Genomic DNA, 22,777 nt, shown 5'->3' with positions numbered 1-22,777 from the left:
GTGACTTGACTTGACTTGACTTGAAAAACCTGCTTTGCATCACAGGAATAACATTACATTTTATAATGTATTAAAATTGAAAAATAAAATTGTATTTGTAATAATATTTCACATATATATATATTAGGGCTGTCAAATGATTAATCACGATTAATCACATCCAAAATAAAAGTTTTGTTTACATAATATATGTATGTGTACAGGGTATATTTATTACGTATATATAAATACACACACATAAATTATATATTTAGAAAATATTTACATGTATATACATTTATATATTTATATTCTTATAGTTTATATTATATATAAATATATTTAATATATAAACATAACATATTCTTCTTAAATATATACCTGCATGTGTGTGTATTTATATATACATAATAAATATACACAGTATACACACATATATTATGTAAACAAAACTTTTATTTTGGATGTGATTAATCGTGATTAATCATTTGACAGCCCTAATATATATATATATATATATATATATATTTTTTTTTTTTTTTACGTTATTTTGATCAAATAAATTCAGCCTTGATGAGCAGAAGATAGTTATTTCAAAATAACTATAACTTGGGCCGTGGTCAGATTTTCCGTCTGTAGCTGATCACCTGCCTGTGACTCTCTAGCCACTCTCTAGTAATTACCATCCTGAAATCACATCCATTACAACTATCGCCTTGAATTATGCTTGCGCATTATGGTTATCAAAATACATTAATCCCCTTGCTACATGATTTACAAAACTTTAATTTGGTAATGGAACTTCAGGTTGTTGATCGTTTTCATACTGTCACCAGTACCAGTGCCATTACAATTTCAGCCATTGATAATGAGATGCAGCGGGTGATCTCATCTGTTTCAGGAAACTGCCATCACACCCAGCAATGACTTCCTCTTCCCCACCACAGACTGGCTGATTGGAAACCACTCAGATGAGCTTACACCATGGATCCCTGTAATAGCAGCCAGGCAAGTCATCAGCATTAGAGTTGAAAATACACCTGCTCTCCATTAAATTAATCTGAAGGGATTGGATGAATCATGATCACTTTTCCCAGGTTGTGGTATCAAGGTCATTAAAGAAATGAGCGATTTTAAAAATTTAAATGAGAATGTTCTATTAATCAAAGAATCCTGAACAAAAATCATGCACTAGTGTTTCAACATTTATATTTAGAATTCTTTCTGAAGTGCAAGATCAGCATATTAGAAAGATTTCTGAAGGTTCATGTGACTCTGGAAACTGGAATATTCAGCTATTCCATCACAGGAATACATTTTAAAATACAGGTATTTTAAATTGTAATAAAGTTTCACAGTATTACAGCTTTTACTGCAGTTATGATCAAATAAATGTAGATTTGGTGAGATTGTGAGACTTTTTTCATAAACATTAAGAAACTGTTACCGACCCCCAAAACTTTTGAATGCTAGTGTAGATTATATTTAAAAATTGACCGTCAGCCAATGTTTTGCAATGGTATGGTCCCTCTAATGGTTTCAGTGTGTCAGAAATCACACACAGATTTTGCTTCACACTGCAGGCCCAGCAGTCATATTCTAACTATAGTCCATGTGAGCACTGGTTCCAGTTAAATTGAGAATAAAGCACTTTGTTCTTTTTGGATCTTCTCAGCCTCAGACACTAGATTGAGATGGTTAGCTCAACCAGTCTAATCATATACGTTTGTAATGTTATCCAAACTTGGTGCATTGGTGAACTAAATATGTCTCAGATGATTATGCCACTCTGATTTTGTAGTTAATGTTGGATATTAATATTTGTTGTTATTGTGTTGGACTCTTGTGAAAGTGATAATGCGTCATAGAGATGCTTACAAATGCTCATGTTAAGAGAATAATTGGAAACCAATAGTATAGGTGAGTGACTTATAATACCACTGAGCCAGTGGTACATTTCATTAAACATGTTTACTGACTGTGATTAGCTAGTTGTTCATGTGAAGGACCGCCATTACCTGAAAACTATGTAGTCTTTGAAATAAGGTCAAACTCGGCTACTCAAGAAGGCCAACTCACTGGTCAGTTACTCACAGAATATGTTTTTTTCTATTTTATTAATATAAAAGAATATATTTTTAAAGATTTTTATTTGTTCTTAATTGTATTAATTGTTATGTCCTCTATCTTATCTCATCTAGATCATCTTACTCATGCCGCTACTTCGTGATTCCCTGCTGCTTTTTTGACTTCTGTGGGAAGTACCAGCGCAGACAGTGTAAGAAGTCTCAGTATAAGGAGTATATTGACTTCGTCACTGATGTCAGCACAATGTGTGGCTTCTACACAGAGGAGGACTGTCTAAGGATCCCTTCCACCAAACGTGTAGGTTGGTTGTGTGTCTGTAGAGCTGGGTCACTAGACTGGACTGAGGGAGATTCACTCCTATTAGCAGTTTCTCACAGTGCCATAAAAAAAAGCAGAAATTGCTTGCATCATCTCCACTATTATTCTTCAGCTTTGCTCAAGCAATATATTGAAGCCAGGGTGTGAATTAGGGGTGTGCAATATCGTCTACGATAATATTGTAATTGTTGTTTTAACTATGTGAGATATGACATTGAGTATGATGCATGATGTTTTATAAAGTTAATTGCAATAAGCAGTGAAAAATAACTCAATCCACTTCTTGCACTGACTGACACACAATCGAAGCGCGTGCACTGAAAAGCCCCTCTCTCAGCATGTGATTGCAAAAACAGATCTCTTTCGTGCTTGAATGGTCAAATACGCACACAATTATGTCAAAATGCCTGTCGTGTGGAAAATTCACATGAACGCAGTCGGTTATGTGTTAAACGTAAAGAGTTGGATGAAAACCGGATGTGTATCAGTATATTGGATCCGTGCATTTGGTCTTAAAGGGACAGCAGCCTAATTTACCTGCTGCTGTCTGTCATTATTAATGTTAATCCAGAGATTCTCTTATTATTGGGAGATGAGAGCGTCTGTATTACTTACTATTATAGAAAGCGTAACAGTCAACTTGGATCACGTGTGCCTTGAAAACTAATCACATTATAGCCTGGACTTAAATAAATTTCAGTCAGTTTGTGCGACACTCAATCGCAGTTTAAGGATACCATAGGTACGGCTGTGACGGTTGCCCGTGACGTGTAATACAACAGTAATAGTTGCAAATTGTTTTTTTTTTTTTTAGACTATAAGTCTATGGTAATTTACAAATTACCTCAAACACCTGCAACAAATTAGCTCAAAGTGAGATGTACATAATCAATCATAACGGGTTATTATTAACTGCATTTTTGTTTTGTTGTTGTTTGTGGAATATTATCATTAATAGTACAATAAAATGATTTGTTCGTCCGCAGGGCGGACAGTGTTAATCGTTTATTGACTCTAGGTAAAATAATTTCTCTGGCCACGAAAAATAATTTTACTACTAATACATTGCTCCCAGAGCATATAACGAAACCGGAACGTTAAAGTGACCTCGTCCTGTGAGCAGCAAACACAGACAACCAAGTGTGAATACATATGGTTGTTTATTAAACTACACTACAGGGGAACATGCAACATCTGACTAGACACAAACATACACACATTAAACATAGATGCCAACGCAAGGAAGGCATGGATATCGAGAGAGCGCGCAGCAGAGAGAGAGAGAGAGAGCGCGAGCGCACTGCAGAGAGTGAGAGAGCGAGCGCTCACGTGCAAGAGAGTGGAGAGTCATGGCAGTATTTACTCATAAACTAAATCCCAACCTGTTAAGAACCATCAAAGAATCTCATCACCTTAATTAAAAGGGGTCAAAGCCTAGAAGCGCATCTAAATAGTTAACAAGCGGTTACTTGCATTGGTTCAGTAGTTGCTGAGTAAAGTGTCCCGGTGCATGTATAATAAATAGATTCCTGTTGAATCCTGTTAGGAGTGAAACCTTGGTCATTTCATCCATGGGTCGACTGCTCCGAAGTGAATCAACAAAGTTGCTGAAAACTGCCGGAAGATCGGACTCCCCGGAAGGGGAGTCGCGAGGTGTCCAAGGTGAAGGGTGTCTCCAGGGAACCGCAAGTTAAGAGAAGAAATGCCTTTTGGGTGTGAAAGAGGTTTTATCTGGTTTCCCAGTAATACCCCTTTTGGTTGGATTGACCAATAACAAGGCATATAGTTTCAGCGGGAAAGTGTTTCTTTGTCTCAATGACACCTGATTTGTATATTTTACTAATGGAGTGATTAACTGGTTATCTGGTAACCCAAACTATGGTACAAATAGTATGATGCCTTTTAGGCTCACATAGTAGAGATATTTAGCTAAGGCAAACCGAGATGTTTAATTAGGTACCAAGAAAGATATGCAAGACAGATAGAAACATAAAGATACATTCTTATGCTTGAATATAGGCACTTAGAGGTCAACTAGCACGACTAGAGAATCATAACTATGCTTATATGAGCTGGGAAACATACAAACACAGGAATATATATCGTACACATTTGGAATGGCTTATATCCTGAGTTAAATGCAAGAAGGTTTGAGTGTGTGTGTGTGTGTGTGAGAGAGAGAGAGCTGGCTGCTCAGCCGGGCCTATTAGGTGTTTGGCATCGAAGGCCATCTACTGTAGTTATCTCGGAATGTGTTTGAAGTTGGATGGGAGACCTTAAAGAAGGTCTGCTCAGTATCTTCCAGATAATAGGGGCAAACCTTGCCATTAAGCACTCATATAAATGTATACTATGGGGCCAGATTCTGTAATTTATATGCAAATGTCAAAAGGCTAAAGGAATCCCTTCAACATAAAGCCCAAATGATCGTACATGATCTTAAGCAGATGCTACACACCATACACAGCGTTTCCTTTAGACTGGCAGGTTTGAGCACAGTAAAATACAGTTTATGCATTCAGCAAAATGATTTTGTGTTGGGCGATGGACCTTGTTGGGAAACCAAATAATACATCGTAGATCTGGAGCCATCTCCATTCATGTCACCCCTCCGCATTTGTACAAGTATCTTCAAGTTCCCATGATCGCAAATGCCTGGCTGGTCAGGTTTGGTGAGGTGTTTGGTGAGCAATAAATGAAAGATGTTAACAAGAAATGTGGCAACGATTCCTATTTCAAAGTAAGCGTGTGCAGACAAGGAGTTAATGCGCCCACTTAAAGCAGGATTTATACTTTCGCCTGGCTCTGCTTTGTGAGCCTCCGCTGACTGCATGCACACCTTCCCAAAAGGACAAGCCTTTTTCGGTGAAATGCACCGGACATGACACTGTGTTGCAACAGGTTTGTCTAGTGTCTACACAACAGTACATTTGAACTCTGTGTTATGTGTATTTAAGCGTGGTGCTTCTCCACGCTCCTGCAAATGGTCTCCTTGCTGATTTTTTTGTTTGATCAGGTATGCAGAGAGGGCTGATCCAAATCCGAGAATTTTTTTTTTTTGATTGTGCAAATTATTCTGTTACTTCTAAAGCCATACAAAAGCTTAATGCAGCGGTTCTCAATTCCAGTACTCACGCCCTCCTGCTCTGCACATTTTGTACATTTCTCTTATCACTTCAGACGTTTGTTCTATTCAAACGTAAGTGCCCTGCGAAGTGGACATCACAGGATATTCCGCCATGATTTCAGTTCGAAGCGAACGTATATGTTCCATTCAAAGTGCATGGAAGTGTGCGAGACATGAATTTAAATTGTATTTATTTACAGAGGTATATGATGTCACACATGTCCGTGTGTGAAGACGTTGCGCAGCGCAAATCCGTGAATGAAAGTTCCGAAGTGTGGTAACTTCAACAGATTTCTCCTGCTCAGGGAGTAGGGAGCATGTCAATGGGAACACAGTTCATGCACGGAGCTCACTTCTAATGAGCTGATTAACTGAATCAGGTGTGTTAACAAAGAGAGATGTGCAAAATATGAATATACATGATTGTCTGGCTGGGGTGTAACACACTTTTTTGTTTGTTCACACAGAGACTCAAACTCTCCAGGTGACGTAACAGAGCGCGTTTGTGGCTGTTGAGCACATCCTCTGAATGGGCCAAGACCAGCCAATTGTCCAAATAATTCAATATGCTCATTCCGTTCACTCTCAGAGGGGAAAGTGCTGTGTCCACACATTTCATAAACGTATGTGGCGCCAGTCCTAGCCCGAACAGCTTCACCTTGAACTGATACGCTATGCCTTCGAACGCAAATCTCAGAAAGTGCCTGTGACGAGGGGCGATCTGGATATGAAAATATGCGTCTTTCAGGTCCGATATTGGACAGAGACCACCATCTTTCTTCGGAATGACAAAGTACCAGCTGTAAAACCCGCTCGCTCTCTCGCTCAGCAGGACCACTTCTATCGCACGTTTCGTGAGGAGATTGAGAATTTCTTGCCTCAGAACCAGCTCGTTGTGTGCCGAAACTGTCGACTTGACCACGCCATTGAACCGGGGTGGTCTGTGCCGAAACTGAAGCGTGTAGCCGTTCTCTATGACGTTCCGCAACCAAACCGAAATGGACCGCCATGCGCTCGCAAAAAGACAGAGGGCGAAGCGCCTCACCTTCTGAATGACGCTGCTGCGTACCTGGGTCATATTCAGAAAGCTCAAGGGACAAGTGGGAGCACTGTGTGTTAGAGAGGATTGTGCCTCGCCGATCAACGGGGTGCGCGAGCCTTTTCTTGAATGTTTGAGGGACACGCACGTGTGAGATGTCGAGAGCAAGCCGCGGCTGCAGGGGTCCGACACCTGACACGGGGGCATGAGCATTGCCAGATACACGGGGAAGCTGCGAGCCCGATTCTATTGACTGTTTCACAGCTGCTTGTAAGGCTGTTATCACTGGAGGAGGAGAAAAATGCTCTTTTTGTGAGGGTGTCACAGACTTTATTGTATTTTGAACATACACAACACATACATTCTCATAGTCTTCTGCAACCACCAAGGGGACTTCGTGAGAACATCTCAGACACTTTGCGGCGGGCCCTCTGCACCCTCTCGTCAGGAACCAGGCTTTTGTTCTGACGGAGGAGCTCCCCCGGGACAGTTTCCGCCTTTCTTGAAGCCGTGATGCCTGTGTCCTCTGCCACGGAGTTTTGGTGCAAACAGACGGCTCCGGGTCTGGTGCTGATGAAGTGGAAGCAGAGGGGGGCCGCTTCGACGGCCGGTTGGAAGCAGATGAGGATCTACTGCATGCAGGAGGCTGCGCTGTAGCCCGGCGCAGCAGGAAGTGACTCATCGCTTAGAGTGTTCTGTGCCTCTGAGAAACGCTCCGCGATAGCCTCCACTGCGTCTCCAAATAGGCCAGATGGAGATACAGGAGCGTTGAGCAGCGCCCTCCTGTCCGCGTCCTTCAGCTCGGTGAGAGTCACCCACAGGTACCGGTGGAGCATGACCATGTAGCACATGCTCCGTCCGAACGCCTGGGCCGTGGCTTTGAGTGCGAAATCCGTTGCTTTAAATGCCTCGGGATCCGCCCCACCCTCGTCCAGGGATTTCAGAAGCTGTGTCTGAAAAACTTGGAGCAATGCCATCGTGTGCAGAGCTGAGATTGCTTCTCCCGAGGCAGCGTACGCTTTGTCCGCGACGTGTGCGGTCAGACGGCAGGGCCTTGATGGCAGCATAGCACCTGTCTTCAGGGAGACAGAGGAGGGGTAGAGGTGCGCAGCGATGGATTCCTCGATGGGCAGAATGCGCGTGTATCCACGGGCTTCCGTTCCGTCGACTCTAGTGAAGATCTCCGACCCACCAGCGTGAGCGCGAGCTGATTGGGGTGCAGCCCACACCTTAGTGACCTCGTCGTGCAGGTCTGGGAGGAATGGGGCTCGCTTCCTGGGAGCAGCAGCTTGGCGGCCCGAGTAAAGGAACCAAGAATCCAGCTTGCTCTTAGCTGGTTCATCGGGGGTTTCCCACTCTAGGCCGAGATCGCTCAGACGAGTTCATCCTGAAATGCAGCATGTCCCTCCACTTCAGAGTGCTCCTCTGGAGTGCGGGCCCCGTCCTTCTCGGACACCGTTAAGGACAGCGCCTCGTCAAGATCGTCGTTGTCCCCCGCCGCACCAAACTATATAACCTCCGAAGCGCCAGAGGCGGGTTGAAGATTCTCTTCTGCCAAGCACATTGGAGAGTAGGGGGAAGGTGAATTGCGCCATTCTGCACAGTCGCCCACATGCAGCTGTCGTCCAGGCTGTCTTCTTGCATCTTCTCTACAGCTGTCTTCAGTAGGATTCTGAGTTTATGCCACCAATACGGCGCATTATATAGTGGCGGGGCCCCACCCCCATTCGCCGTCTTGGCTGGCATTGGCCAGCAAGAGTTGCAACTTCACTGGCGTTGTGCAATAACATTTCAGGCAGGTTAGGAAGGAAGGGAGTCCCCAAGGCGTTAACGCCATGTCGAGAGACCGTTCTCGAGAGGGAACTGAAATTTAAAACTGTTAAAAGAAAGGCTCAATAACTGTTGCACATATATAATAAACTACGCATCAATCTCTCTTCCCTTTGTGCTTTGCACTTTTTAACACGAAGCGCTTACAATGTGCGTGAATCCGGTGTGCAGTATGATGTGCTTGAAGCAACATGGTGTCGGCTGTGACACCGTGTTGCTTCAAGCGTATCATTCTGCACAGTGGATGCGCATTGTAAATGCTTCGTGCTGCACTGCATTTGTTTTGTCCTATAGTATCTAACATATGTTGTTGCCTTATTAAAAAATATGCTATACATTTAAAAGAAATGTATTTTAATTTTATAGTATATACCAGGGTTCCTCAAATCTTACCCTGGAGGTCCAATGCGCTGCAGAGTTTAGCTCCAACCATGATCAACCTCACCTACTTGTGATTTTCTAATGATCCCGAAGACACTGATTAGTTTGCTCAGGTGTGTTTGATTAGGGTTAGCGTTAAACTCTGTAGGAAAGTGGATCAAGAGGTCCAGATTTGAGGATCCCTGGTATATACTTGTGTATGTATGTGTATACATTTAAACATTCAAAGGTTTTTGTGCAGAGTTGTATATCTACGAATTGTGTTTTGCATTTGTGAAATGTATTTTATGAATATATAATTTTATTTTGCGCATGTGAATTGCTTTTTGTGAATATATTTTTTTTTTCACGCACGTAAATTTTTTTTGTGTGTATGTGAATTAGGTTTCATGCATGTGAAATTGTCTACGCATGTGTGAATCGTGTTTTTTGCGTGAATTATATTTGAGACTAATCTGCTTCCATAGCCATCCGTCTCTTTCTCTGTGTCAAGTCTGATTTATACTCGACGCGTCCGCAAGTTCGCTTGGGTGAGCGCGGAAAATATGACGTCATTGCGGTGTAGCTGAAAGTTTGCTTTGAGTGCACGCGAACTCTTCGCGTGGTGGAGTGCACGGCATTTTTTGTAACTTTCCGCATAGCTCCGCATCCGAACATGCACGAGTTCAGGGCGATTTTTGACGGAAAACGCTTTTTTTGGAAAAAAATGTTTGCATAGTTTGTCCAAGGCTTCTTATTTGAAGTACGCTTTATTTTTATTGTATAAAATAGAATTAGAATTAATTTAGATATTAATTATACACTATTTGCTTAAAGTTGTCTTGTGTTTGATGCAAAATACAGCCAATAGTTTAAGATTGTTTTAAGTTTGTACATAAAGAAATTATTAATTCATCAACTCATTCATCACAAGACTTGTACTGGCAAATGACTTCTCACCAGTGATTCCTGGTTTTAGAGGACAATTACTCCTCGTCGCTCCCCTGTCGTTTCAAAGAATAGTACAACGGCGAACGCGACAAGTATAAAAGCCTCGTCCGTTTGGGAAGGTGCGCTCTCAGTCAGCAGAGCCAGGTGAAAATATAAATCCCGCTTAACTTTTTGTTGTCATCATCTAATAATGCCGTGAGTGGGGCTTGTGGAAGTGACGTCGGTTGCGTCTGCGCAATGAGACACAGGAATACTGCAAAATAATAATAATAATGACTAAACGAGATGAAATAACGTTTTGTCTCATTTTGGTCAACGAAAATGAGACATTTTAGCATAGTTTTTATTTTGTAAACAACATTTAATCTCGTTTTTATTCGTCAACAATATTACATAGTCATTGTCACATGACCAGCATTTATGTTGCGTCTCGTCTCATTTTTGTCACATGATAAAGGTTCGTTGACGACGATATTTAGTCATAATTTTAATTGACGAAAGCAACACTATTTTCAATTCAACATTTTTTACTGCACGTTAAATAAACCTATGGCCTTTTGTAGCATCTTTATTTGAGAACCTTTTGTTCACTATTGTGGTCAGAGAGGGGCCCCACCATAAACTGGGCCCTGGAATGTGCTTTTCACTACAATGCGTACATTTAATTCGTTTAGAAAAAAATGAAAACTAGCCACACTATTCAGAAGCTCTGTAGAGAGCCTCATTCTGTCGTGTCATTCTCTTTTGCAGGTATGCATAATAGGCAAAGGAAGGAGATACAGAGAGGCCGAAGAGGCTGTGGTAGAGAAACAGCGAAGTGATTATATCAAGAGACGTGAGGCTTTATTCACAACCTCAGGGGCCAGTATGAATGTCAATCAAAGTGGCCATTATAGACTTAATCACAGTGACAATGGACAGAAAATCTCAACCCCTGTGAACAACTGGGTGAATGGTTTCCAACCAAGAGAAAAGACGGAGACAGTTAGGAACTGTGCAGCCCTACCGAGGGATTTTGTGGATGCAGTGGTTCTAAGGGTAGCAAAGGCCTTGCTGAGTTTGACTGAGAGGAACACAGAAAGCAGCAGTTGTGGTGACACTTGGAACACAGGAGGTAAGAATAATTTTATTGCATATTAATTAAAATTCAAATGCATTTTGTTTTATTGACAATATTATTGATGACAATTGTTGATAGGGGCTCTTTTAATTTTGAAAAAGGGCATGGGCTTGAGCCCCCAAAACACCCCTATCTGAACGTGCCTGCCATGTCATCATGCTTAACACTGAGAATTAGAATAATTGCAATGTGACAGTCAGGTTGGGATTGGGTGCAGATATCTAAATAAGGGAAGATCATAGGTACAGGTGGGTGGAGAGTGGATGGATGATCTCAATTTAATATCAGATTCAGGTGACATTAGAGCTGATCCGTGCATTTCTACCCTACTGGGTGATCAAGTCTTATATCACCCTGAAGGGTTTTTTTTTTTTTTGAGAGAACCAGCTGGATGTACATTATCATGCTTATTACACAAGTAAATAATTAGACAAAAATATTGATTTGTGTTTAAAACACTTTAACTAAATGTGTAGTTACATTTTATTTACTTAACTAAACGGTCAACTATTAGATTAACAATTTATTTATTTATTTATTTTTTCAAAAAGGCTTTAACACATCAAAATATTTACCAGTTTATCTGATAGAAACACATTTACATTGCATTTGCACTTATTTATTTGGCAAACACTTTTGTCCGAAGCGACTTACAGTTGAGGATTAACAGCAAGCGATTCATCATAAAGAGGCAAATAAACACAAGAAGTGCTTGTAATTCAAAGTTTCAGATAATGTTCAGATTAGTACACACTAGACAGGGAGGGATTAAGGAAAGAGAAAGCAAATTTTTTAATTTTTTTATTTATATGTATATTTGTATGTTTATATATATATATATATATATATATATTAGGATGCAGTCAAAACCAACACCAGTCAGCACCATTTCTCTATACAATTTTTCAGTTGTCAACAATATTTTTTTTTTTTCTTCAACTTTGGTGCATAAATTCTATGTCGATTCTTGTCACAAAAACTTGTTAGGAACTTTCTTTTGAGAAAAATGGCTTTAATGCAAATAAATATGGTGTCACATGAAAGACTACATGCAGCATCCATGTTCGTAGTGTTGTTCCTGTAGCAAATTGCTGTAGCGTATGAGCAGTTCATTCATTCATTGGTTCTGAATTAATGAATCATGGCTCGTTGAATCTAAAACAATGCACATTCCTTGGCTAAAAACCCAAAGCTTTTAGCCCCTGAACTCATGCAGGTAAATCAAACTCTCTGCAAGCTGAATGGCCGGCCTGGTGCCAGCATGGCTGGGTTTTAAATTCCTGACCAGATCGTAAAACTTTATTACCCCAACTGGGGAGAACAGAAAAAGCCCAGCTCGCTAGGAATTCTTGTAAGGAAAAAGGAAAGTAAATATATTCTAAATGTATTGACTGTATTTCCTTTTTGTGCTTAGATGTCTTCCATATCAAATTGGAGTATCTACAATTTTATTGTGTTAATCAAACTTTAAATGTGTGTAATTCTGCATATGAATGTAACTTTATGTTTCTCCTACCTTTACCTGTCATTTTTGGTATCTGTTTAACCGTCTTGCCTTGACTGAACCACTCATACATAGGAAATTACAGTAAAATGTATTATTCTGGAATTACCATCTTGCTGGAATATAATTGCTGAATTCTGACAACACCATAACTCACTCGAGTTGGTGTCTCCCCAGAGACAAAGGAACTTTTTTCCGCTTCAGATCGTGGACGTTCATTGGTTGTTCGCGCAAACAGAGGCGTGAACCCATTCGCTCCATAAGAGACTGACACAGAACTTTCTCGTTGCACTTTTGTTTCGGCACTTCGTCGAGAGAACGTCTGTCGCGATGGCTCCTTAGGGAGCTTTCATCTCCGTTTTTCTTTTCTTTTCTTTACTAAGTTTCATTCTCATATTCGCCTCTCCCTACACGAGGGAGACGAACTTTGAATCATTTCTTTGGTAACTCCACGTTCGTTGAACCTTTGAAACTTCGCGCGAGTCTGCTCGCCCCGGAAGACACGAGAGAACACGCCCAGCTCTAAAAGAACGACGCACTTTAGCAGGCACAAAGATACCCACATGCAAGTATTATTTCCTATAGAGATTTAAACGCTGCTTAAGGTTGTCTATTCCCTCTTTCAAGGTGATCTGATTCCTTGTTGTCTTTCAAAAGGTTACTATATGTGATTTTGCCATACTGGGCAATCATCCTGCATGATTCTGCCTCTCTCTCTCACCTTCTCTCGCTCACCCTTTCACTCTCTCTCTCTCTCTCTCTCTCTCTACCATTTTGTTATTCGTTTTGTATTGTATTTGTTTTTACTGTTTGTATTGTTATACGCATATTTACTCTGTGTGAATCGTAGTTTGATGTATTATTAGTTCAATTATTAAAAGCCAATATATTCATGATTGCTTCTGTCTAAAATGCTCACATTACGAAGTCAATGAAATGTTTGATCTTAACTACAAAGCTTATTTGTTACTTTTCAGTAACCTAAATTCTATAAGGACGGGAGAATGGTTTCATGGCCAGAAACTATTTTTCCTGGAATTATAAGAAGTGATAACTTTATTGAAGTTGATAAGTTTATCTTACGGCTGTTTGCTGGACAAACCACTGTTTGATTTGCATTAATTCCCAGTAAAAGATATCACGTTAATTGATATGAAGAATGGAATATTGACATATTAATGAGTAAATTACAGTGCCTTGTAATGGGTTATTGATATATACAATTGACCTATTTTTCATCTTCAATAATTTTAATGTAACTGTTACGCGAGATATATATATTAATCATATTCCTGATTAATTATTAAAATTCCCTATATATCATTTGAGCTAACGTTAACGTACTACCCAGTGCGGCTACATTGCCTCTAAAGGTAAATGTATATAAATAACTACATTTAAAATGAATTGTAATTGTTTATATGAACCAGTAGTACTGTAGCAGAATATTACAATCAACTAATCTGTTTGTCCAGAGAACATTCAGTATAGCTTCGTATCAACTCTTAGAAATGTTATTTTCGTAGCCACAGAAAATAACTTTCTTACAGTATCAATTCATAAGAGCATGTAACAAGATCAGACTGTAAAATGGATGTTTACAAGCAATGACAGAATCAGAAACTCATGTAATTTGTGCACACAAGTTTTAACTAAGCACTAAAACAAACTAGTCTAAAAAAACATACATTCACTCATACATGGGGGAAATAAGACTGAATGAATGAAACTGTTACATAAAAAAGAGTGGATCTATGAAAAGGAGTCAGTTAACTACCTGAGTGAAACCATCAGTGCCGTTTTAAAACAGAGTCTACAGCTTATACTAAACCTCTGTTCCGTTTAGTTAAATGTACAATACTTGTATTGCCTTGGCTGTTGAATGAGCCTCTGATGAAAGACTTAATGGTTTGAAGGTTTGGTGTTGTTGGAATTGCAATCACATTCTTCCGAGTTTGAAGGGTGATTTACTTCGAAGATGTTATTCTGGCTTGGTGGAGCTGTGCCGGCCCTGGAACTTAGCAACCAGAAGATGAAGCAGAAGATGAGAAGGTGATGAGAGAAAAGACCAGACTAAAGCCTGGCACACACTGCACGAATTGAGCAATTCTATACGATCATTGCAAATCACACTGTGCGACATGGATCTGATAAACTTGGGTATGACATGCATGCAGACTGTACAGTGAGGACACTTTTTGACTCGTAGGCTATGACGCACATTATTATAGAAGAATAAAACGTCATCAGCATGTGCTAGTGGTAAACAAAAAGAGCAGTTGTAGTTTTTATGTGTGCTGAAAAAAGTGGAAGCGGCAAAAGAGGAAGGAAGAACTTGAGATAAGCAGTTTTGTGTTTTATGGCCGTGTCGCGTTGATTTCATATCACATTTTTATTGGCTGGTCACTAAATGTGGGTCGTAGCAGCCAACAGACTGTGCGATGATCCTGTTGAATTTCTGACACAGTCAGAAAATTACCACAGGCTATCTTTGGTCGCAAGACCGTGACAAAAGCCGTCACAGAAACCATCACAGAAATCTCCACAATTGTTTTACAGTGGCAATCTTTCGTCTGGGACAGCTGAAAATCGTGCAGTGTGTCTCGGGCTTAAAAGCTAGGCGGTCTCTGATGTGAGGCCTTTTAACTTCTATGGAGGTCACAGATCTGGGAGAGCCAATAGTGACTTAAACTTTTGGAGGGAAAGTTTGCTGCTCTTTGTCTTTGAGCATGGTATTTTGCATATGTAACTGGATTTTGTGCTGATGCAAAAACTATTTTAGATTCTTAGAACACTAATGTTGCATAGGTATCAACATATGATATACACTCAAGATAATTTAGATGATCAGAATATGAATCCATAGATACCAAGGTGAGGTCATATTAACTAGTCATTCTATCATAACACATGCATAAAACAGTGTACAACACAAGACAATATACAGGAACAGTAATAATACACACAATGATCTGGGGATAGGTGTAGTCATTTATAGAAAGGTTTGGCAATGAATTAAAGAAGAGTCCATTTTTCTGGGCAGTGTGTGTCTTTCCTATGGGGAAATGGAGTGAGTTGCTCTGCCTGCATTCCTTTGAGCAATAAAACCAGTGTTATCAGATGATTTGTCATTGCTTAACATGGTAACAAGAGGCCTGTTCTGCCTATTTGAGGTGTTAGTTACTCTTTGGGGGTTGTCTACAAAACTCGTAACACATAGGGGGTTTGCTGGATTAACCATTAAATATAATGAATGATTGTGTGTCTGATTGGTCCAAATGCAACATTCCAATTAAAGCACTGTTTCTCTGTTATGTTTTCAAGGTGTGTTAAATCTGTTATATTAATGGTACAACAACAATTTGACGTTTTTGATATTTGTTTTTATTGATATTTTCAGAGAGTTTTAGTGTATTCTCAAGTTCTTTCATTTCATTGTAAATGGCATCCTTTTGACACCTCGGAACACTGAAAATACCATTAATGAATGCCATTTTTGCTTAGAATGATCTGAACATATAAATCCCTGTGTTCTCAGCCACGTCTAAACCAACAGGCCTTATGTTAAACGGTAGCCTGCATTAAAGACTGTTGCTACATACAAGACTGAAACATTGTACCAATCTTACCACTTAGCCATCATCTTCTGATATTTAATATTTGAATAATATGTCATATATAATATGTAATAATATATTTGAATAATATATTTAATAAACTACAAAAGTGTTTGTGAAATTAATATGCAGTTAACTGACAAATTTACTCAGTCTCATCAGTCTTTCCACTCTAGAAAAATTTGATACGAAAGATACTATATAATTTTCAACAAAATTATGAAAACGGTTCAAGGGCAGATTTTTTGTAATACAACAAAACTTGTTGGTAAAAGGCCAGATGTTTTTTACTTTGATAACAGAACAATGCAAAAAGTGGATGAAAACTTAGCAATTGTGATTGTAATGTGGACTGTGATGCCATCACAACTAAAAAGATGACTCCACTTTAAGTCCAGGTAAAAGTTAATGCAAAGACATTTTTTCTTTTTTCCTTTTTTGTTTTTTATTTGAACACTGAAAACGTTTAAGCTCATAAGTTTGCTCTCAAAGTGCACCAGGTTAATGCATTTAAATTTAAATTGCAATGAATTTCGGATCAGAGGATCACCCCTAGTTCTGTATGCACATTTCATAAACTGGTTTGTTGCACATCATCAGGAAGCATGGCTGGCAAATCTGAATAGTTTTAAATTTGAATTGCACCCACTGATTTATTTGAACATACTACCTACATTGGTACCTACAAATACAGCCCAAAATTTTGTGCTGATCTTGCAGATGAGTTCTGAGTAGTTAGTTGTAGGCTACCACAATCTGGCATACTTTACTTGCACTGTACATCATCACTTCACCACAGCAATTCAGGCAACTAATCACTTTTCCCGGGTCATTTGATGAATTATATAAAATGTAGATGAAATGAATGATGAGATGTATTTGTGTAGAGGTATCTTATTGAGGTGTTTTAAATGCTTTTAAAGGACTGGAACAGGTAAGTTTAGGGCAGTGCACTGATGAAGCATGAAACCCACTAAAAACCATAGTTATATTAGTTTATGTAACAGAACTGCTTGTAATAAGTGAAATAGTTTGTAATATTTAGTTTTTATATTTGTAAAAGCTTTTTTTTAGAGGTTATATGTATATATGGGTAAATGTTTTATGACCAATCAATCACACAAGCAAAATAATAGGCTTTTAGTTTACATTATATAGCTATTTTTGTAGATTTTACCATAAATATATGATTAGTGGCAAAAATCAGTAAGCATTAGCAGTAAAACTCTCTATTAACAAAAATACAATGCATTATGTAACCCTGGTTAAATAATGGTTTTATGAATATCATTGTTTGTAAGCGTAAGGTTTAAGGTCTTATGAAGCAAAACAATTGGTCTAGGCAAGAAACTGATGACAAATTACACGATGCCTAGTATCTGTGATATTAGACTTATGTCATATTACCAAAGTAAAAATCCTTCATTTTCAACTTGTCAAAATAAGTAATTATATTTTACTATTTTGAAAAAAAAAATAAAAACAATACAAATAATTGCATGTCATAGTTTCATGCTCTCAAAAATTAGCCTTTTTCACCTCACCAATGCCAAAGTGCATGGAAAAACTCCAATAGATTAAAATGTGAATAGACCTCTGAAGAGCTTTTGGAACATTCCAGCTACGACTCGATAATACTAATCTTAGGTTTGGGTTCTCATGAAATGCAAAGTGTAAATTTGCCTCCAAAAGCAATCTATTTGTTAATGTATTTTTGACTTCTAGTGCATTGGCTGTTATTCCCATTGCCCTGTTATGGCTTGTTGGACCATAGATGAACAGATAATTTTTTACAATACTTTGTATATCTCTTGCTTACTTTAAAACACAGGCCAGCATTGCAATTCCTCTACAGGAAATCAAATCCAATAATTTTCTCACTCTTCTCACTTTGTGGCATGACAGATTCTTTGGCAAGCACCTTCATTACATTAGATGCTTGAAACGGCTGCTCTCAGTTGAGTCACAAAGCTATAAAATCACAAAACAAAAATTGGCTACCAGTCTCAGAAAGGGCAGTGGTAAAGTTTACAAATGAAAGCAATTCATTGATCACAGTAAATTCAGAAGGTGTATTAATAAAGTCACATATATATATATATATATATATATATATATATATATATATATATATATATATATATATATATATAAACGGCATACTCCAAACGGCAAACTCCCATATATATATATATATATATATATGGAAATTCTCTCTCTCTCTCTCTCTCTCTCTCTCTCTCTCTCTCTCTCTCGTGGAATAAAAAAAAAAAAGTTTTTGGATTTGTTCCTTAAGTTAGGTTTTTGTTGTTGTTGTTTTTACTATGACTACTTTTTTTTCCAGTTTATATGACTGATTATATTCTAGTTTTGTTTCTTTGTCAGCAAGTCAGTCTTTTCCTTCTCAAATAATAATATAAATTCAAATCAGCCATATCATAAGTGAGATAGTGTACAGTCAGCCTCTCAGGGTTTATTTTGTAGTAATGGTCACATGACTGTACATTTATCTCTTCAAAGTATTCAAACCTTAAAACAGGTTAGTAATTGTGTGGTAATAAATTACGGAAGAAATAAAACTTTGAATAATATGATAAATAGTAAGCCACTTCTGCTGCTGCTTCTGCTCGTCCTCCTCCTCTAATCCCCCTCACCCCATCTCCTTGCTTTTTTTTTAGGCAGTGTCTTAATTAGTGAAGTAGTCAACCTCCTGGACCAGTCTTCTCTCCAAGCACTAAAGAAAGAGTGTGGCGGTCTCCAGACTCTACTAAAAAACAACCACCAGGTGTTCAGAGGTATTTAGCCTTTTTCTAGCACTATATATGTCAGCTGCAAAAAAACAAAAAATATTTCTTAGTGTTATTGTCTTGTCTTCTAGTGTAAATATATAAACATTCTTGAACAAATATGCATTTACTTGAGAAGCGAAATTACTTAAGATATTAAGTCTTGTTTTCTAATATATATATATATGTAAGTTTTTACTTAAAACAAGAAAAAATATCTGCCAATGGAGCAAGAAAAATAATCATAATTCAAATGCAAAACAAGATGCCCCATTGGCAGATATTTTTTCTTGTTTTAAGTAAAAACTAACAATATTTTGATTTTTTTATTTTATATATATATATATATATACTGTGTATATATATATATTTTTTTTTCAGAAGATAAGACTTAATATCTTAAATAATTTTGCTTCTCAAGAAAATGCCTCTTGATTCAAGAATGTTTAGTTATTGTCGGCGCCAGCCTTGTGGGTGCCTCTAGTTCAAGTCCTGACTCATGGAACTTTCCTGATCCCCCCCCCCCCCCCCCCCACACTTTGCTTCCTATCAACTTAGACTCCAAAATAAAGGCATAAAAAGCCAAAAATAAATCTTAAAAAAAAAAAAAGTTATATTTAGATTTAGAAAACAAGACAAAAAGTAAGATCATTTTATGCAGTGTATGATTGATGTTGAGCTCTAATCTACTAAATTTCACTAAAAGTTTTAGGGGTACTGTAACTAGAACATTATACACCTATCAGCCACAACATTAGAACCACCTGCCTGATGTAGCACCAAGACATTAACAGCAAATCCTTTAAGTACTGCAAGTTGCGAAGTTTGGGCCAAGGGCTTAAAGTTCTCCGGCACCATGCCGGATCTCCGGCGTGCAGCATTTGGCTGAGAAAAAAATAATCCTACATTCAAAAAAAAAATTATTGTTTATTGATATCACTTTCGAGTCCATGAGTTCGTCTACCAATGGTATGAGTGGAGCAGCCTTTACTCTCAACCAAACTTACACTACCAGCCAATCAGAATGTTTTGATCTTATAAACACGAGACGCACATAATATTATCCATTTGCAGAGTCGCATCCCTGATGAATGGAGAAGTGCGACAAAAAGCTGCGAGGCGCAATGATCAAAGATGTCCATCTAGTGCATATTTACATAGAAAAGATAATTATGAAGCAGCGGAGCTCTGTAAACAGCTAAGAATAATCATGTCATCTCCATAAGAATGGTATGATTGCCAGAACATATTTACCGATATAATATTTAACATATTATATCGCATGTGAGTGTCACGCACATTTCGTCAGTAAAGCCGGTTCCCTGATTACCGCTAAATCGCCATCACCTGCTTTCAAATGGAGCGGCATTTAATAGACAGTTCACTGACAAGCTATGCAATATCTCGTTCATTATCGAAGGCGATTCATCTGCGATAATGAACGCGATATTGTGTAGCTTGACGCTGTTGTGGGTGGTTAGGACAAAAACTAAATGGAAAAGATGCTTTTTATCGTGTCGTGTCAGGTCTGGTTAGAACACACGGTGTTACAGTTTGACCCCCCCCCAAAAAATCTAAGTATAAAAATATTAATGCTGACAGATGTAATAATTGAATCTGCAATTAGGGAAAGTGGTGAGAAGAGATCCAGTCTGGAGATAAGCAGGAACAGTTGATTTGCATGGCAGACATGTAGATCCAGATTTTTTGTTTGTTCATTTGTTTTTAATAATCAACAGGAAAAGTTCTTCTTATCTAAATGCAAAAAAAAAAATTCATAATCGTTTTAATAAAACAGACTACTGGGGCGAAAAATCTGAATATTTATGGTGTGACCATCTTTTGATTATTAAAAAAAAAGCAACAATAATATATATATATATATATATATATATATATATATATATATATATATATATATATATATATTAGGGCTGTGTATCACCAGCAAAGTCACAATACGTATCACGATTAGAGTTGCACGATTAATCGTTAAAAGATCGCGATCTCGATTCAGACACCCTCTCGATCTCTTTTCTAAATGAAAACGATTCTTTGAGTCTATTAAACCTTTGACAAAGTCTTACCGGATCATTCAAATCTGTGTTCGCACTGCCGCTGACACAGAGAGGGCAGTTACCATGTTAGGTTAAGAACCATCTTCACAAACTGTCTTTTCAACTACACAGTATTATTTCTGTCTTACAGTCATTTATATAATCACAGAAATACTGGGATAAAGTTTATAGTTCAGATATAAACATTGATGTCTATATGGCAGCGATCAAAATAGAGCAAATCCCCTTTTGAAAGTAACTGCGCTTCAAATAACGTTTGTGTCGATTGTATTGTTTTGCCACTAGGTGGCGAAAAGTGACTTAAAATGTATTTGTCAATGAATGAATTATTCGTTCAAGAGAATCGTCATTTTTGTCATTTTTGATCATTTGTCATTTTTGATCAATTTAAAGGATCCTTGCTAAATAAAAGTATTAATTTAAAATACAGCTTTGATCACAGGAATAAATTACATTTTAAAATATACTCCAATAGAAAGCAGTTATTTTAAATTGTAAAAATATTTCACAATATTACTACTTTTGCTGTATTTTGGATAAAATAAGTGTAGGCTTGGTGAGCAGAAGAGAATTATTTAAAAAACATAAAAATTCTTACTGTTCAAAAACTTTTGGACTGGTAGTGTATATTAAAATGTTTACTAATTCATTCAAATTAATTAGACACTTTTAAATAGACTGCAGCAATAATATTTTGTCTCACATTATTTTATTTAGTTCAGAATCGTGGGAGAATCGTGATCTCTATTTGAGACCAAAAAAATTGTGATTCTCAATTTATCCAGAATCGTGCAGCCCTAATCACGATACAGGACTGCACTGAATTTTACCTCAGTAGAATTTATTAAAACAGCTGTTTATGAAACACTGCATACTTTAGGGCCAGTGCTAACTATAAGCAGTTGACCTCTGCAATATGAAGCGCCTCCATAACTGTACCACAGTACAATATAGGTAATGGCATATGTTTAATGTTTACATTGGGCACTCCCCACCAGGTACAACATTCTGATTGTTTGCATTTTGTTTTTAAGCCCATAAATAATAATTTACTCATTCTAATAAATTTATATTGTAATGTACTCATATTAATAAATATATAAAAAAATCATCTTAACATTGATGGTAGGTTATCATTGCACAAATTAATGGACGCTCTACTTTTTAAAATAAAAATAAAATAAAGAGTTCTAAACTAATGCACTGTCTTCTGTATCTTATGCACACACACGCTCAGTCACTCACACAGATCACGCTTTGCGTGCAATCAGACATTCAGGAACAAACTTTTTAGCACTGCCCTGCATATTTTTATAAACTATAAATAGCTTAATCGCTCAAGAGCTACATTATCTTTCTCAACAAGGAGCTGGTAACATCATTGTTTCTAAAGGAATTAAAGCCACAGCTTCACTGTTAATAGAGGAATGCGACAAAATTGAGGTAATTCTTACGTGCACAGCCTCTCTCCTCTCTTTCTCTCTCTCTATCGTGTAAATAAACACTTGATGAATTACAATGTTCTGAGAATAGAATATTGAAGTGGAGATCGCTAAACTGCAAGCTAACAGGTGTTTTCAGAAAGCAAGCGTATTTATAGTGGAAAGAGAGCGCATGCACAGGGTTGCCAAGTTGACAAAGATAAGTAACATGCTTAACAGGTATTTCCGTATTGCGCAATGTTTCGGGGATAACATCTCTTTATATAAGGCAACCCCGGTTTTGTTCCTTTGCGGCCAGATTAAATCTTGTTGTAGCCTATATATTAAGCTCTATTCATTAGTTTTAAGAAACCTTGCACTTTTCTACTCAATTTTAAATGTATTCAAATTAAGCCTTGTCCACTGCTGTGCACGTGCCACAATATCGATACAGGGCCAGCAGTATCGATACTCGTATTGTCAAATCTCTGTGACGATACATCGTCGTATTGATATTTTGAACACAACCCTAATATATATATTGTATTGCTGGCAGTTC

General features: G+C 37.9%; 1 protein-coding gene across 1 annotated transcript in view; it reads left to right on the top strand.

The window, feature by feature from the left end:
• Window positions 1-868: 868 nt before the first annotated feature.
• LOC109102839 (probable tRNA (uracil-O(2)-)-methyltransferase) overlaps window positions 869-22,777 on the top strand; it is a gene marked incomplete at its 5' end in the record, with an annotated part of 58,059 nt that continues 36,150 nt past the window's right edge. Inside the window, 4 exons of the mRNA XM_042761380.1 lie at window positions 869-987; window positions 2,181-2,364; window positions 10,443-10,806; window positions 18,612-18,728. Coding sequence (XP_042617314.1) covers window positions 869-987; window positions 2,181-2,364; window positions 10,443-10,806; window positions 18,612-18,728 — 784 coding nt within the window. The remainder of the gene's footprint in view (window positions 988-2,180; window positions 2,365-10,442; window positions 10,807-18,611; window positions 18,729-22,777) is intronic.

This window comes from Cyprinus carpio, chromosome A7 (genome assembly GCF_018340385.1).
Source record: "Cyprinus carpio isolate SPL01 chromosome A7, ASM1834038v1, whole genome shotgun sequence".
Taxonomy (NCBI): Eukaryota; Metazoa; Chordata; class Actinopteri; order Cypriniformes; family Cyprinidae; genus Cyprinus; species Cyprinus carpio.
The sequence above is the reverse complement of the archived record's forward strand: the minus strand, read 5'-3'. Positions and strand labels throughout refer to the sequence as shown.